Source organism: Magnolia sinica, chromosome 5 (assembly GCF_029962835.1).
Source record: "Magnolia sinica isolate HGM2019 chromosome 5, MsV1, whole genome shotgun sequence".
Classification (NCBI taxonomy): Eukaryota; Viridiplantae; Streptophyta; class Magnoliopsida; order Magnoliales; family Magnoliaceae; genus Magnolia; species Magnolia sinica.
This window is the reverse complement of record NC_080577.1, coordinates 95,142,645-95,159,908: the sequence shown is the minus strand read 5'-3', so window position 1 is coordinate 95,159,908 and position 17,264 is coordinate 95,142,645. Positions and strand designations below refer to the sequence as shown.

Genomic DNA, 17,264 nt, shown 5'->3' with positions numbered 1-17,264 from the left:
GGTGCAATGATGCCATACATGTCAGGCATCCAAGGGATGATCACATAACATGGGCATATACACTTCATTGCTAGTACCTGATGACTCTCTGGAGGATTTGTCCATAAACTTTGTGCTAGGTCTTTCGCAGACTCAGTGTTTGTTGTGGTCAAGGGATTCTCTAAGATGGCTCATTTCATAAAGTGCAAGAATACTCTCGACGCTACATATGTCGAAAATTTATTCTTCTAAGAGATTGTATGACTACATGGTATTCCAAAATCTATTACATCATATCATGACACTAATTAAGTTCCTCAATTACTTTTGTAGGACTTTATGGAGGCGATTTGACACCAAGCTATAGTTTAATAGTGCATATTATCCACAAATAGATGGTCAAACCGAAGTGGTTAATCGTATACTTAGAAATCTTATACGATGCATCAAGGGTGATAAGCCCAAGCAATGGGATTTTACCTCGGCTCAAGCATAATTCACATTCAACAATATACAAAATTGTTCTACTGGCAAGTCCCTACTTGAAGTTATCTACAGGCTAGTACCTAAGCATACTTTTGATTTGGTTCTATTATCCGATCTTCCGGGTGTGAGCGTTACTGCAGAACATATGACTAGAGGTGGGCAAGTTGGACCCGATCCAGTGGATCCGACCCCACTCGGTACCGTTCCGAATAGAACCGACGACCTAGATCAGCCCTAATCAAATCTGTCCATCGAGATCCGGTCATTTTTCGGGTCGGATTCAGATAGGGGTGTATCCGAACAGAACCAATCCGAAACCGGGACCGAAAGGGTCCGAACCGACCCGACCGAGGATATAAATATCCCTCATTTTTACAAAATTCATTTTCCACGCATCTTTGGCTTTTCGTTTGGCGCCAAACCCCCCCCCCCCCCAATGTACACCTGAGCCCCAACTCTATTTCTCTATCTCTCTTTATATCTGTCTCTCTCTGTATCTTTCTCTCCTTTTTGTTAAAGAAGAAGGTTAGCTAGATGTCTTACGGTGGGTTTTGGAGCTTTTATGGGATTTCTCTGGTGGAGAGAAATATACAGGGAGAGTCGTTGGGTTTTGGAGCTCGATTTCTATGCCGGAGAGGGAAATACAGAGAGAGAGAGAGAGAGAGAGAGAGAGTAGTAGCAGGAATGGTTGGCATACAGCTATTTACCTGTTAGTTGACGGAAGCATATTGGCTGGTGTACGAAGTGGATTTGCGTGTGTAACGTTAGCAAGCTCTGTGGGTCTGATTACAAGGTATGTGTTATATCCAAACCGTCTATCCATTTGGCAATATCGTATTATTGCTTGAGACCAAAATTAAGACATATCTAACTGTTAAGTGGACCACACTACGAAAAGTAGTGGGGGATTGAACGTCTACCATTGAAACCCTTCTTGGGTTCACAGAAGTTTTGGATCAATATGAAATTTGTTTTTCCTCTTCACTAAGGTCTTTGTGACCTTACGAACAGATTGGATGAAAATAAACGCTATGGTGGGCCATAGAAATTGTTCAACGGTGAAAATCATTATCTCTGCTTCTATTTATGGTGTGGTCCAGATGATCTTCAGATATGATTTATTTTTTGGATAGTGCTCTAAAATGAACTCTAAAAATAGATGAATGGTATAGATTTACTAAATACATCACTGTGGGCTATGTAGCTTTGATCTCCTTTGAACCGTTCGTACAACTCGAAGCTCGAGGAGCATCAGGGCTCGTCTTCGCACGACATGTACAGAGCACCTGTACAGCTGGTAGGAGCTAAAGCCTATACGGATTGGTTACTCCCCCTAACACCAACCATTAGTTGACAGTTGGTGCTCTGTGGGGCCCACCATGATGTAGGTGTATCATCCATGTCGTCCATCTATTTTTATATATCATTTTATGATATGATAAAAAAAAATGAATTATATCTCAATCTCAAGTGGACCACATTATAGGAAATAGTATTGAATGAATTTTGACCGTTAAAACTGTTTTGGGGGCCATAAAAGTTTTGGATCAAGCTGATATTTATTTTTTCCCTTCATCTGGGTATTTATGACCAAATCAACAAATTGGATGTCAAATAAACAGTACAGTGGGCCTTAGGAGGATTTTAATTGTGAATATCCATTCATTATTTTTGTCCTGTGGTATGGCCCACTTAAGATTTATATCCCTATCATTTTTTGTACCAAGCCTTAAAATGATCTGTAAAAATTGATGAATGGCATGGATGAAACACGTACATCATGGTGGGGCCCACAGATCACCGACCGGAGTAGCCAATTCGTTCGCACTCGTACATAAAGCAGCTGTATAGCTGGTAGCCAGGTAGGAGCTATAGCCTATAAGACAACAAGAGCTATAGCCTATAAGATAGCAAGAGCTATAGCCTATATACAAGTAGTTGTAGAATTAAAAGTAGATTTCGTACTGAGTTAGCTGAGTAAACTATATGGGCCCATCTTGAATTTTTTTTTGGTTTATCTAAACTGTCCATCAGTTTTTTCAGATGATTTTAGGGATTATTGCTAAATTTTAAATATATCTAATAATCAAGTAGATCATATCATAAGAAACAGTGTGAATAATGATTTTTACACCGTTAAAAAGAATGACGATCCGACCCTTGCCCGATCCGATCCAACTCGGTTGTCCTGACCGAGACGGACTCGGATCGGCTCAGGCTAAGAGGGATTAGGATCTGTTCGGGTCAGATGACCCGGACTCGACACCGGATCGGATCAGGTTCGGGTTTGCCCTCCAGATTTCGATCTTGGGTCGAGTAGGACCCAATCCGGTCCGACTCGGTCCGATGCCCAGCTCTACATATGACAGACCGAATCATAAGTGTACACGCTGGTGTTCAGGCCAAGTTGCAACCATCTAACGACAAATATAAGGAAATGGCTAACACATATCACTGCCTGAAAATGTTCAACGTGGGCGATAATGTCATGGTTCATCTGCGCAAGAAGGGATTTCTTACCAAGATGTACAACAAGCTGAAGAATAAGAAGATCAGCCGAGTACCTATACTCCATAAGATCAATGACAACAACAGTAGCTATTTATAAAATTCTCAAAATTATTTTATTTCTCTCACATGTAATAGGAACAATTTTTCTGTGAATTTAAAAGGGCCCGTGAATTCAAAGTATTTATTGTTTGATACGGATAGTGTTCGTCCTTATCACGCCCTCCCCTGCATCACATATACAATACAACACAATCCAAACGGTCCATTGGGTGGGCCCCAGCTTGTTAGACGCTCTGGACCAAAAAGTAAGTGTCCTCTCATTGAGCGGTCCACTGTATACGACACAAACATATGGATAAGAAGAAACAGATTGGCCCACTCTGATTTCTGTGCCGGGAAATCACCGTGGTGGGGCCCACTTGATAATCAGATTGCAGTAGCAAACCTCGTAAGAAATATGCTTCCAATCTTATATACATTCCATGGTAGGGACGTCGGCGATGACTGGGCACGATATACGATGCAACCGCACGCATGGTAACAAGGATAATGACATTGAAGGTGGCCCTTTTCTATCCACGTACGATCATGGTTTCACTGATGGATACCATGGAACATTCGCCCCTTGATTTTGAACTTGACGAACCGTCCACTGATCTGACTCAACTACCCCCATTTCACTCCCCGAAAACCTTTCTCTATTCGTGGGGCCCATATTCTGAGGATCTGGACCGTTTATCTAATGCACCCCACCATTGATATGCAATGGACCAAAAATCTCTTCTATGGAAGAATCCAATCCATTAGTTTTAGAAACTTTTTGTTTTGACCTTTCACCATAACCGGCCATTTTCAGTGTAATCAAAAGATGCTGGGATAAGTTTTGCACAGCATTGCCTATCCACACTAAGACCCACAATCTGAACGGTCTAGATTTCACCAAAAGATAGGCCATCATAATTTAAGATAAGAATGTAAGGGTATCAATTCAGGATCTTTTCTCTTACAATAACACTGCCCCACTTAGACGGCTGAAACTATACATGGGTTTCTATATCCACACGTGTTAATGCGTGTATCCATGAATTATTCATGCAAGTGTCGGTTTTGTATTTTATGTGCCTTGAAAGGAGCTGAATTTTATATCATATGCTGCAAGTGAGGAAAGATGCCTTCTCTAATATAAAAATCACCGATTAGGTGACATAAGGGCACTAAAAAGACAGGCTAGTGTGATGACGTGGCACGTTTGTTGCTTGCTATTGTATACATACATGTCTACCTCATACTCAGTCCATGGATAAAGTCGTTGTTTACTAGCTATAACAGCTATATCATTTGAAAATGTTGCATATTGGTATATCTTTTTAGGTGATTAGGTTGATGATTCCATCAGTGGGCCACACCTTTGGAAAGTGATAGGCATATCCATGACTAAGATATGGTCTAGTTTGGTTAGCGTGCAATCATTTCCAACAAGAAATTAATCTGGTGGATCATATTTCTTCACCATTTATTTTCATTCAAAATCGAAGGTCTGTTTGGGTCAGGATCTTGCACAATCAAGATTAAGTCTAATCTTGATTTTGATGGGTCCCACGTGCTCCATGTAGGATTTGTGCACTAAAGCATTGCTTTTCTCTGCATTAATTGCATTAGTGCAGAAGAAAACGCTACTTTAGCACGGAAAAACCTATGCAGAGGGCATGAACAGATCTTAACTAATTAACGACCCTTTGGATACCACAAAATAAGTAACTTTTTCTACTTACAACAATAAATAAGTAAGTTTGGTTTAAGATCAATTATAAATTCCTTTTTGGCTTAAAATTATTTAATTACTTTAATTTAATAACTAGAAACCAAGATAAGTGTCTTAAGGCATAAGTAACTTACCTTAAGTAACTTGCCATCCAAACGCTCACTTAGTGAAATAAGGGTTTTTTTTAAAAAAATTAATTAATTTATTTATTTTTAAAACACATCCCACACACTCACACTAGTGGAATTTCACCACCTATGGATACTCGAACCCTTGACCGGGTGTTGAAACTCCCGAGAGTTTACGACCCGAGCAAGAGTAAGGATCTGCCTTGGTGAAATAAGTTGAATGTGTGTTTAGTCATTTAAAGGTCTGTTTGGCTGCACTATTGATTTGATTTGCAATAAAGTGAAAGATGGTTCAATTGAAATTATCTTCTTTAGCATTTAATGCTAGGGATTTGGCTCTAAATTGTGGTTGGAGTACTTTCAAGTCGGTGAGAAATTTTCCTTGCTGCTTACTTAGTTTTTACTATTGCTTGAAATGATCATTCCTCACAAGACTCGCCTGTGTATCCAAATGCGTCTTCAACAGAATTTCCACCATTTGCAAACTCGACGGTTGTCAATAATTGCATAAATTGCATATTAGTTGTGTGTGCGCCGGACGGTTAATTCCTCAATATGGGACATTGTAAGTTTTTTATTCAGTAATGATTCACTAAAAAGTCTTACTCATCTAAAATCACAGCTTCTGATCAAATAGCAACTCCCATGTGGGTTTGTTTTGATTGTCGGTTTGGTTGGTTCTAGTATCTGGTTTTGAGACTTTTCTTCGGGGAAAAAATTGCAAAAATGTTAGCTTTTATGTAGCTAGTGGCCTATGATCATACACGAGGGTGCATGTATGTGTGAGTAGATGGGACAAATGAAAGATGGTGAGAAATGGAAAAGCATAGAAACCTCTTAACTCTAGTTAAGTAGAAAAGTAGCGCAATTACAAGGCCTATAAAACTAGGATAGAGATTTGAGAATCGAGCAGGTATAACTACGTTTTGTCTTTATGTGACTGTTATAATCCCATGGTCTTTCATTAAGGAGCGCTTGCCCCCCTCAAAAGCTTTTGTGGGGGTGGCCCACTTATAATCAACACCCCAAATCATGGGTATGATGAGTTATAGTGACCATTGAATAATCTACAATCTCTCTCTCTCTCTCTCTCTCTCTCTCTCTCTCTCTCTCTCTCTCTCATAATCCCATGGTCTTAAGGAGCACTTGCCCCCCTAAAAAGCTTTTGTGGGGGTGGCTCTCTCTCTCTTTCTCTCTCTCTCTCATAATCCCATGGTCCTAAGGAGCGCTTGCTCCCCTAAAAAGCTTTTGTGGGGGTGGCTCACTTATAATCGACGCCCCAAATCATGCCCCAAATCATGGGTATGATGTTAAGATGATGGGTTAGTGACCATTGAATAATCTGACCATTAAATACTCTACAATCTCTCTCTCTCTGTCTCTCTCTCTCTCTCTCTCTCTCTCTCTCTCTCTCAACGCATCATATCAAATGCACATGCATGCATATGCTGGCAAAGTTGCTTGGTAGTCTACTCTTGCTTGCCCACGAATACAAGGCACATGCGTGATATGTATTGGTCTTCAATGATCTCATCTTTGCAAGTAAACACGAGCCTTCGATTCCAATAAGTGGGGCCCACGGTTTAGTAGTTCAGACCGTGGGTATGTGAAGGCCCACCGTGGATGGAAGATTCCCCAATCTCCTAGATTGTATGATCATTGCAACGACACTATCAAGACCTGTATCAGTCCAACGTAGAATTTTGTTGTGTTTCTATTCTTAACCGTCCATCTCTAGACCATATATCAAAAGATTGATATTGTGATATGAACGAAAATTTCCATGCATGGTCCATCAACCTTAGGATAGAAGACACCAATGGTCTGGATCACCAAACATAGGCCATACTGATCAGAATTGAAAAGTCAGTGTATATTATTGTGCAAGTATCATATAATTCCTCAATAAATAATTACAGAGATTTTTTTATTTTATTTTTTTTCTCTCTCAGAGTCAATACCATCATTGAATTATTGAATAGGCAAATCCAATCTGTGGTGGAAGGTGGGGCATTTATGCTCATGTGTCTGCTTAGCCATGACAAACCCAAATGAACAAGATTGTCCAATCGATGACACTTTTATACCTATTGTAAGTGGAATTCTATCATTTTAAATTGCCTTTATAGGTTCTGATGGTTAAGATAGACCCATGGCTGCAACTTTTCACTCATGGCCCATCCAAATGAATGCCCATTGGATCATTGGTCTAGATTACCCTATTTGATACTTTTCCTCAGGAGGTACAGAGGGTTTATTGATTTTGTTTTCTAAAACTTGGGTGTGTTTGGTTGCACCAAAATCATGATATAGAATGATTAATCATTCTAATTTTGTGCAAAATTTCATGATATTTCACAAAATTTAGTGGAACCAAACACATGTTAAGGAAAAAAAAAAAAAAAAAGTGAAAATCTCCGTAAAACCATACAGGATTAGACCTTACTGGGTTATCTTTTTGGGTTAAAGGGATTTTTTATGGTAAGAAACTAGAAAAAGAAAAAAAGAAGGATGTTTTAGCCACTGCCAGCAAAACTTAAGGGGATTTTGGTCATTTTTCCTTCCGAAGTATCTTGGTCCCAAAGAATATTTATAATGAAAGAGATTACTATTAATCTTGACCTATTACCTTTTCACCTCCCTAGCATTAGTATTAATCTAGACCTGATACCGGTATTGACGTCATCCATTTAGTGAAGGTGGATACCGGTGATTATAAATTTCATGCATCACGAGCTAATTTGTCATTTGATGGGATGTTTAATATAGAAAATTTCTCGAGCAAATAATTAAATTTCTTGATAAAATGACCATCTACTTCAATATACTTTATGATTACATATAATAAATAGAACTAGCAACGACACTCATCATCATTTAGAAGAATCATTTCATCATGTGCACATCATTTCATCCATCATGATCAACCGAAAGGGTTTAACTGTCGTTCAAAACCAATACATTTTGGTTTCATACATGATTTGGCTGCATCGGCATGTAATACGACTTCATTCCAATGACGATGTATAGAATTCACGTGAACTGATTTTCAATCGTTGATGATGTATCCGATGTGACTCATGTTAGGATTTTTGAGTAAAAGCCAACAATAGTAGTAATGAATTTATGTGGTAAAAGACTTTGAAGTTGCAAAAATATCAGCATGACAACAGCCATAGTAAATAAACCTCGTCGCCTTGCAGAGTGATATGATGCTCGGGGTGAGAGTTTGACTGTAGCTTCGGGTTCTCAAGTTGCACAAGTGGGATGCATTTTCAGTTATCCAAACAGTTGATACGGTATGAAACACCAGAGATTTAATTTCAATGCACGGGAAATCTCATCTCCAGAATATCTGGCTTTTCTTTCTTTCTCTATTTGCCAACTAGCTTTGAAGGGTTACAGTTCTTCCAAGCGAGGTGATTTTTGGTGCATGGGCCATGGTATCAAATTTATGGACCACTACTGAACCATGAGCCCTGCTTGTACAAAATGGGACCATCATATCAATGCTTTAGACCATTGAACATTGAACTATGAGACCTACTTGAATGTTGACCATTGCTCTATTTTCTTTCTCAATTATCTATTTGCTACCTATCAATCCAAGTGCACCAATTCTTTGTTGGGGAACTGCAAAAGCACCCAGAGAAGAATCACTGACAATCGCACAACCAAGTCCGGATAAAAACAATCTGAATTTTACATAAAAAAAACTCTTGCAAAAAAAAAAAAACCACAGCGCAAGGCAACAAGTAATATACTATAAAAATAAAAATTACAAGTGATAGAGTATTACCAATTCAAACAAGCCTCGAATATACTTCACAGGCCCATGTTATGCTCTTGATCATCTTTAGGAACGAATTAAAAAGTCCTAGAACACCCCTTCTATTCCCTAATTTTGATTACACATGATATATATACTATCATAACCGGAATAACAAACAAATTTGACACTTAACAAACTACAATGATTCAGTCTTTTCGTGACAAGTCAACTCGTCACTATAAACTCCAAACTCGTCGCTAAAAACTTTTAGTGACAAGTGTTGCTCGTTGTCACGTTTATTGCAAATACGGTGTCACAAATTCTATTTAGCGACAAAAACAACAATCTGTCATCAATAACTCAATTATTTGTGACGACCTACTAACTTATTGCAAAATCTAGTTAATTAGCAATGAATTGACACGTCGCCATTGCATATCGTAAAACGTTTCTAAATACGGGACTCGTCATGAATAAAGACGTTTTGCGATGAGTCCTCGTCGTCGCTAACAAACAACCCGTCGCTAATAACTCAATTATTTGCAACGACCTACTACTATCTTGTCACAAAATATAGTTAATTAGCGACAAGTTAACACGTCCCCATTGCATATCGTAAAACGTCGATAAATATGAAACTCGTCGCGAATAAAAATGTTTTGCGACGAGTCATCGTCATCACTAACAAACGCAAATTTATCACAAAAATTTTTTTGCGGCGATTGTGGCTCGTCGCCAATAATAATTATTTGCGACGACTTAATAAATCGTCGCTTAATATAGCTTATTTGTAACGATTTTACACGTCGCCATTGCATATCGTAAAACGTTGCTAAATATGAAAGTCGTTGCGAATAAAGACGTTTTGTGACAAGTCCTTATCGTCGCTAATAACCTCACACTTGTCACAAAAGCTTTTTTGTGATGAGTATTGCTTGTTGCCAATTTTATTGCAAATACTAATTATTTGCGACGACCTAATAAATTGTCACTAAATATAGCTTATTTGCGGCAAATTTACACGTCGCCATTACATATCATAAAACATCGTTAAACATAAAACTCGTCGCGAATAAAGACGTTTTGCGATAAGTCCACTTATTACTAAAGAAACCATAAAGTCGTCGCAAAAACCTTTGTTAGCATCAAGTGAGGCTAAATTCAGTTTTGAATGATTGAACCTGTGCATATTTCACCCATTTAACATTCGTCAAGACAATAATCAGCATAATATCAACAAAACAATTAATTTACCAAGAAAACTACAAATATCTTCCTTTCCTAGCCTTCCACACACAACATCTTTCTGAGAGTAGCATGAATTTACAAAAAAAAAAAAAAAAAAGTACAAGCAAGTGAAATGTGGCATCTTGTCTCTAAACCTTCTAGCATTAGCAATCTCAGTTACTGTTCTAATTTCTTCCAATGTAGCACCCGCCTTACCATATGCGATATTCTCCTTTATAGTAGTTGTGAATAAGATGAGCTCTTGGCTAACAAACTGCAGCTTCTTCAAGTTGATGCCATCTATGAGCACTTCACCAGGCTCATCACTGTCGACTTCCCACTGCCGCTCTCTCCAACTAAATCCACAGTTATGCCGCTTGGAACATGCAATGAGAACCCAGAAAATACATGAATGTTGGGTCTCGCAGGGTAGCTAAAGCAAACATCTCTCAGTTCTATATCGTTGTTGATATCTTCCAACACAATTCAACATGACCAGTGTATCAAAAAAAGCTGCAAACATTTGAAAAGCAAACCATGAGAAACAATGACTGAAAAACATTACTATATCTATATTTATTCTGTTGTAGTCTCATCAAAAGTCCTAGTATCTTATAAATATATTTTCATGGTCCTGTATGTTTTGAAGGTGGCTCTACTGCACATTCTCTTGCATCCCTTGCTACTATATGTAAAATTACTTAGTTGATTCTTCCATCATATTATGCGTTGACTTGGGACTCAAAGAAATGATTGTGTTAGATGTTTCTATTCACCATCATTTCGGGTTTAGAGGTCTCTAAAGGAACAGTATAATGAAATGATTTCTAAATTATTTAAATAGACAGAGATAAATTTTTGTGACTCTAAAACACGAGATGTTTTTGAATAAAGAATCCTATTAAGCTACATTATAAATTAATCTTGATGAAATGGCCATTTGATAAGTGAATAAGAGGTAGAGGACCTGATAAATCCACAGATTGAATTGTTGATGAACTAAATCAACTAGAGGTCCTCGCACAATCTTCAAGGGTACCTACAGTCGAATGATATTACATTCAAGGTTTAGTAACCTTAAAACCACAAACAAGCTAACCAACACTGCTTTTTAATGGTTTCAATTTTCTCAAGTCATTATTCAGCAATTTACGATGAACAAGAAACTGGAAACCAACTGGATTACCGATCTTGAAGCAACTGTTTGAAGAGCGCCATCCGGTCGAAATATGTATGTGCCAGAGGCCTTGAAACTTAGCCCACACATGACAATAAACAGTTACCACAAGTAGTTGAATTCCGTAACAGTGCTAATCCTAAGCATAGAAACGTCATACCTGTGGATCCTTGTCTCCAATGCTTGAACCATACCACAGATAGCTTTGCTGTATAGGTATATCGACCTGATGCATTGCAACAGTAACCCTAGGCCTCTCTATGGAATTTTGTGTTCGTCTAGTTTGATTACCAGCAACATATTAAAACTGAAATAGTAATCCAGTAATGGATTAGATTAACTATTAAGAAATATTCTAACAAAACTCAATTGAGTTAATTTGGTGAAGTCAGTCCTTTTCCACGAGCAGCACCATTATACGTGAAAGCTGGACAATTGTACAGAATTCTGCTGTCACACTAAGAATGGGTTGGGCGCACACAAATGACTCTGCCACTCCCCTTTAATGATTAAACTCTTATTTTTTTTAACAAGAGCATTTCCTGTTTACAATTGAAGCATTACCCTGCATATAGTTCAAGAAAGTTCTCCACATGATTGGGCCACAATGGATAAAATGAGATAGTCATGTATCTTGGGGTGAACGAATTCTCCAAGTTCTTCACATGATTGGGCCACAGGCAGCCTGCACTCCTCATACATGTGATTAATCTACATTTCAAGGTGGCATCTAAAAGGATCCTAATGGTTTCAAAACCCTGTCAGAAAAATTCAGTTTTGAATACTAAGTACGATAATTGTCAGAATTTCTACCATGTGTTAAGAACTTGTGTCTACATGAATGCATGCACACCAGTAAGATCTTACCATCTTTCAGATGTGATTTCCCTCTGATTGTCTGCTTTAACAACCTACCCATTGTCTTCAGGTGTACAACAATTGTCAAAATTTCTACCATGTGTTAAGAACTTTAAGTATATTTTCATTGCTTTCTACGAGGTTTTGAAGAGAATGTCTGTCTAGAGATTTCCTCATGGAATGTGAGAGATGTCAGAGGGGCAGTTCTTGTACACATGAGAAGGCAATCCTCAAGTGTTGGTTTAAGAAGAATTCTAATTCCTGAAAATGCCTTGAAGAAAAGATAACATAAAATCAGAAAATAAGCACAACGATCAAACAAAGAAAATGGAGAAACCCCACAAACTTACAATCTATCCAGCCTCCTTAATGGGCTGAGATTCGGAATAGTTCCCGACAGATTGGTGTTCCCAAGCAAGCTGCCATTATGAAACGAGACTGTTAGCATGCATTGCAACTTTTCTGCAGCTCATTGGACACAATGATATTGGTCATGCTTTCACCTAGTAGATTTTTAAAATTTTACATTAGAGGTGTTTTCACCATTTTGTACACTTTCTACAACTATATTCCAACAAAGGAGTTTCCTGAAATAAAGATCCAACACCATATAATTCTATGGTCACCTCAACATAACAGATGCCATGTGGGTCGGAAGTACCAATTGAAACAAGATCACAAAGAACTTCATCGTTCTCCAGGAGCCAGGTTATGTTGCCAACACGGATGTAATGGAATGCAAAAATCCAATTAGTGAGGTACTAATTTATGAAAATCCCTATTTTAAATGATCCATAGAGTCAATACTATCCAAAAGAACATAAACCTCGATATGATTGCAATCATTACAGATACATCTGGAAGTTGCCCCTTTCAGCAGCAGACATAATGCAAAGCTAGATATGATTTCAGTTAATATCTGAAACAAACCAAACACAACTCCAGGCAGAAAACTAGGGAAAACAGGATTTAAGGCACATAAATCAATGTGAGCCCCACAGTTGGGGGTCCTACCCACCTCGGTGGATCCTGGGTCTCAACTAATCCTCTGCCTTCTCAACGACTGTGACGTGGCCTAGTAACATGGATACATAAAACTCTAAATTCGTGTGTCCAGGTTTGCACCACATGTCATCAATTGACTAAAAAGATCTGAGTGTTTTTATTTTTTTGATTTTTATTTTTTGTGGTGTTTGATGTTTAGCAGACAGGCCCGTACATGCATGTATGCACGCCAATGTCACGGTGAATGTCACGGTGCATTGAACTATCGTAAATACAGGCTTTTATGAATAGGCTTCAGAATAGTTTTTCTTTGGTGTCCACCAGTAGGTTTGAGTCAGGTTGAATGTCAACATCAAGATCATAACACTCTCAACCTGACCCCACCCTAAATTCTAACCTAAGATGATCAACCACCCCAAATCCCAACCCAACTTTACTTGACCCCACCAAAGTCAAATACATGTGATTATTCCCAATCTCACTAACCCAACACGATTTTCCAATTCAAATTACCTTGACAACCCAACTGTACAACTTGACATGAACTTGGTTGGACCCGACAGTTAGGTCAAACCGAACCCAAGTTGCAACAGTACTAATCCAAAAGCACGTTTAAATTGCAGAGTTAAAAAGATTAATCATGCCCATGTATGCATGCATCCATGTCAACTTGCGCATGTAGGCATGCATGTGTGGTAGCTGATAAGTGTATAGAAAGCTTGACATGCACCTATTTGCATTTGTACTCTTTTGGCATCCATTTCACGGGACTGTCCATGGGGTTGCGTGTCCAAACTTCTTCCACTGCTGCACAAAATAATAATAAATGCAGCAGTTGGAAGATCCTAAATATCCATCAGTGGGCCTATCCTCATAAATAATCTTATCTTATCCATCCATTTTTTTAAGCAACCGAAGGTGCAGTTTAGATAATCTGATAAGTATGATATTTTCAAGAAACATATATGAAGAGTGGATCGCGCCAAATGGACTGTCCAATTGATGAAATGGATTCTTCACATGTGCAAATGCAACCATGTTTGGTAGTGACGGGCTGCATATTCAATAGTTAAACAAAAAAGAATGGAAGGTCACGAACTCAATAAAAGTGTATGCAAGGCTTTGACATAAATAACAAGAGGCCAAAAGCAAACCCCTCAAATACCATATTTCATCTTCATATGCTGCAAATAGCCATCTAACAAGTTCCTCTTTTTTTTGCACAATGGATGCCTTTCGGAAGCAGCAAAAGAGTTTTTAAAAATAAAAAAGGAGGAGATTCATTAGAGGAATCGATACAATTCAACAGCCCTCAAACTAATCCACAAGAAAGGGAAAAAAAAAAGGAGAACAAAACTAGAATTAAGTGATACTAAGTAGAGAGGTTAGTGAGTAGGAGACATTGATTCATGGTATGCCAAAACAGTTAGTAATGGTAATGGTGGTAACCATTACACGTTACAGGGCCAAAACAGTCATTGCAGAAAAAATGGTTTGTAATGGGGGCCGAAACAGATTTTTTTGAAAAAAAAAGCCGTGACAACCATTACAACCTGTGTCTTTGATAGAGCAGCAAAAGTCAGTGTGTCTGACTGTCTTCCCTTCAGAGAAGGGTATGTTCATTTTTTATTTGAATTGTTTACAAGAAGGATATTTTCATAATATCAAAGATTTTCAACAAGATGATATATGCAGTCTAAGTAAGCTGATCTAAACTCACAAACCTTTGAAAGCACCAGAGTTGAAATTTCACGTAGCTCAGAGACAGTAAGCAAATCTAGAACCTCCCTTATATCAGTTTTGGATGGCTCTTTTGTGAATTCCAAAGAACGGAAATACTCTGCCACTGTTAAAACAGACATATAATCAGTATACATTATACAAAGTATGCAACCTGCAAATTTGGACATGAAAGAATACTCAATACTAAGGGGGTTATAAAGAAATTTAATTACTGCGAAGTTCTTCAACTGCTTTTTGAGAATCTGATATTTCTGGGTAGGAAATGTTGGACATACGAAACCAAGAACCTAAAACAGACGAGCCAAATCCCATAAGCTGCATCACTCTTGGAGATCGCCACATTTCTTATGGTTATACAGAGATTGTAACTGCTGGGAAATGATCAAATCTACAAACATTTGGTCCCCAAGATATCAAACAAGCTCTCTTCATTGGCCCTCATTCAGGCTTTTTACAGGTCATCCCAGCAACTACATCACTTAATGATCAAATTAAAGAACACAACACATACAACCACGGTACAATAAAGAGCACAAATTTTGATTATAAAGGTGATATTTAGAGTTAAGCTTACCGTCATTGTCATGATGAAACCGTTCCTTGAATATGGGGACGTCCCTTGTTGATCTAAAACAGTCAAGGATAATTACAAATTAAAGAAACAAAAAAAATAGAAGAAGAAGAAGAAGAAGGCAAGCAGGTAATTAGACACTCAAATGCTACCAAAAAGAAAAATAAAAACTTATCTGGTTTTTAATAGTATGTCCTGCTAATGCCTTTGTTACTGTCATGCTGAACACTTCAGGTCTTAAACTTTTCAGAAGAAGTTGATGCAGGGTTGCTTGATCCAGTAGTGCCCAGTCACACAGCCACTGCTCATGCTTTTACATTTATCTCAATCCAATAGAAATGGAGGGCCTCGAATTTTCACCTTGGCCGAATGCTCAAAATCAGATTTTTGGATGGTCGTAATGTGTCATTGGTTGACATTTATTTATCAAATTTAGACCATCAACAATGTTTCAATTTGTCTACCATATAATTTGCTGGTCAAGAAAATATGAGGCTGGGTCTCTAGCATCCGTTTTGAGTTGATTAATTGTACATGGGTTCCAATCTTGCCATTGGAACTATTTGTATGGTTGAGCCCCATGGTGGATGAGAGCTGCATCAAAATCTCCCATTCAGATAATCCTAGCCATTCAATTTGGCCCCTGTTAAAGGTGTAACACTACTTGTGGATGCTGCATCTAATCTATGATCCAAGAACAATGTGATCCTTACTATGTTGATTACCCGCCACAAAAATGGGACCATGCTGCTCATCACGCCCTATATGAGGGCAGAATTTTTGCCCTAGACTCTCCATAATTCGGTTGCACCCTGTTCTCGGTTCCTATGATCCACTCATCTGCCATTAAAATGATGGTGACTTGTGCACCATTCACATTACATAGTTGTAAGGGTGATGCAGACCGTCCAAATTACTGACCTAGTAGTGGATTGCTACTATCATTCACCAATGTGATTATCCAGGACCAGTTCACACCGTTGGATGGATCTAATTTAAAGATCAAGACCATTCATCTAATTTAAATATTTGCACTCTCTCAATAGCCATATAATCGCTCTAAAAAAGTAGATGAAAACTTCAATCGAGAGAGAGAGAGAGAGAGAGAGAGAGAGAGAGAGAGAGAGAGAGACGAACTTGTCGGATGGGACGCGTATCGGGCCGAATGTATCTTCTCCTCCCTGCTGGATTTCTGAAAGAGTCTTGCAGGACTAACTGCCGGATTTCTGTGACAGAGGCCGGAAATCCTACAGGACTCGTGTCTTTTGCCAGGAAAGTTTGCCAGAGAGAGAGAGAGAGAGAGAGAGAGAGAGAGATCAGATCTTCTTCATGGCTATTGAAGGATTGATGAGGTGCGTCTATGACGCGTCCATCGCAGAAATCTAAGGGGCCGTTTGAATCTGGGCGCTCGATGGAGGATTTCTCGATGGAAGATGAAAGAGGAAAAAGAGGGGCGCCGATGGATTTGGGATGGAATTGGAAATCATCTTTCAAATAAGATAAAATTTTGAAATCTCACTAAATAATAACATAAACTCTATTAACGGTCGTACATGTATGGGACAATTTCTGATGGTTAAGATTGTATTATACAATAAAAATTCATAAATGCTAACCATTTACAACTAGACCGATTATTTGGATGGTCTGGATAACTCTATATCTTAGCCACTATTGCAGTGAATAAGTCACCACTATTTTACATTAAATACAAAACTCACGGTGAAAAACAAAAAATGAAAACGGTAAATTGAGCTTTCGATCTAGAATGGCTCTGTGGGCCCCACCATGATCAATTTATTTCATCCATTCCGTCCATTCATTTATCAACATAGTTTTATCATGAATACCAAAAAATGAGATTTAACTAAATCTTGTATGGTCCACACAACGTGAAAACAATAGTGATTGGCTGGTGTACCACACACCAGCTATATAGCTGCTGTATTGACGTCGGCAAGTTCTGTGGGTCCCATCATGATGTATGTGTTATATCCAAACCGTCCATCCATCTGGAGAGCTAGTCTTAAGGCTTGCGACTAAAA

General features: G+C 38.4%; 1 protein-coding gene across 18 annotated transcripts; it reads right to left on the bottom strand.

Moving 5' to 3' along the window:
- Positions 1–9,753: 9,753 nt before the first annotated feature.
- LOC131246332 (alpha-mannosidase At3g26720-like) lies at positions 9,754–16,588 on the bottom strand. Of its 18 annotated transcripts, none has more exons than XR_009171323.1 (8): positions 15,223–15,978; positions 14,861–14,935; positions 14,630–14,751; positions 12,247–12,319; positions 11,203–11,268; positions 11,052–11,111; positions 10,833–10,904; positions 10,176–10,378 (listed from the first exon to the last, which is right to left on the bottom strand). XR_009171323.1 is itself a non-coding variant. In XM_058246322.1 (8 exons), the coding sequence occupies exons 2-8, from the start codon at positions 15,088–15,090 to the stop codon at positions 10,352–10,354; spliced, it is 468 nt and encodes a 155-aa protein (XP_058102305.1). In that variant the 5' UTR covers positions 15,091–15,118; positions 15,223–15,978; the 3' UTR covers positions 10,176–10,351. The 18 variants fall into 18 exon arrangements, 10 of the variants coding, with proteins under 10 accessions (XP_058102298.1, XP_058102300.1, XP_058102299.1 ...); XM_058246322.1 differs by lacking the exon at positions 12,247–12,319 and adding an exon at positions 15,045–15,118; XM_058246315.1 differs by lacking the exon at positions 12,247–12,319 and having other exon boundaries at positions 9,754–10,241.
- Positions 16,589–17,264: the final 676 nt, after the last annotated feature.

Coding starts and splice junctions, on each gene's coding strand:
- LOC131246332 (XM_058246315.1), bottom strand. CDS start 14,921: ATGTCCAACATTTCCTACCCAGAAATATCAGATTCTCAAAAAGCAGTT. Junction 11,112..11,202: donor TTGGAGACAAGGATCCACAG/GTATGACGTTTC, acceptor CTAAGTTTCAAG/GCCTCTGGCACATACATATT. Junction 10,905..11,051: donor AAACAGTTGCTTCAAGATCG/GTAATCCAGTTG, acceptor ATTCGACTGTAG/GTACCCTTGAAGATTGTGCG.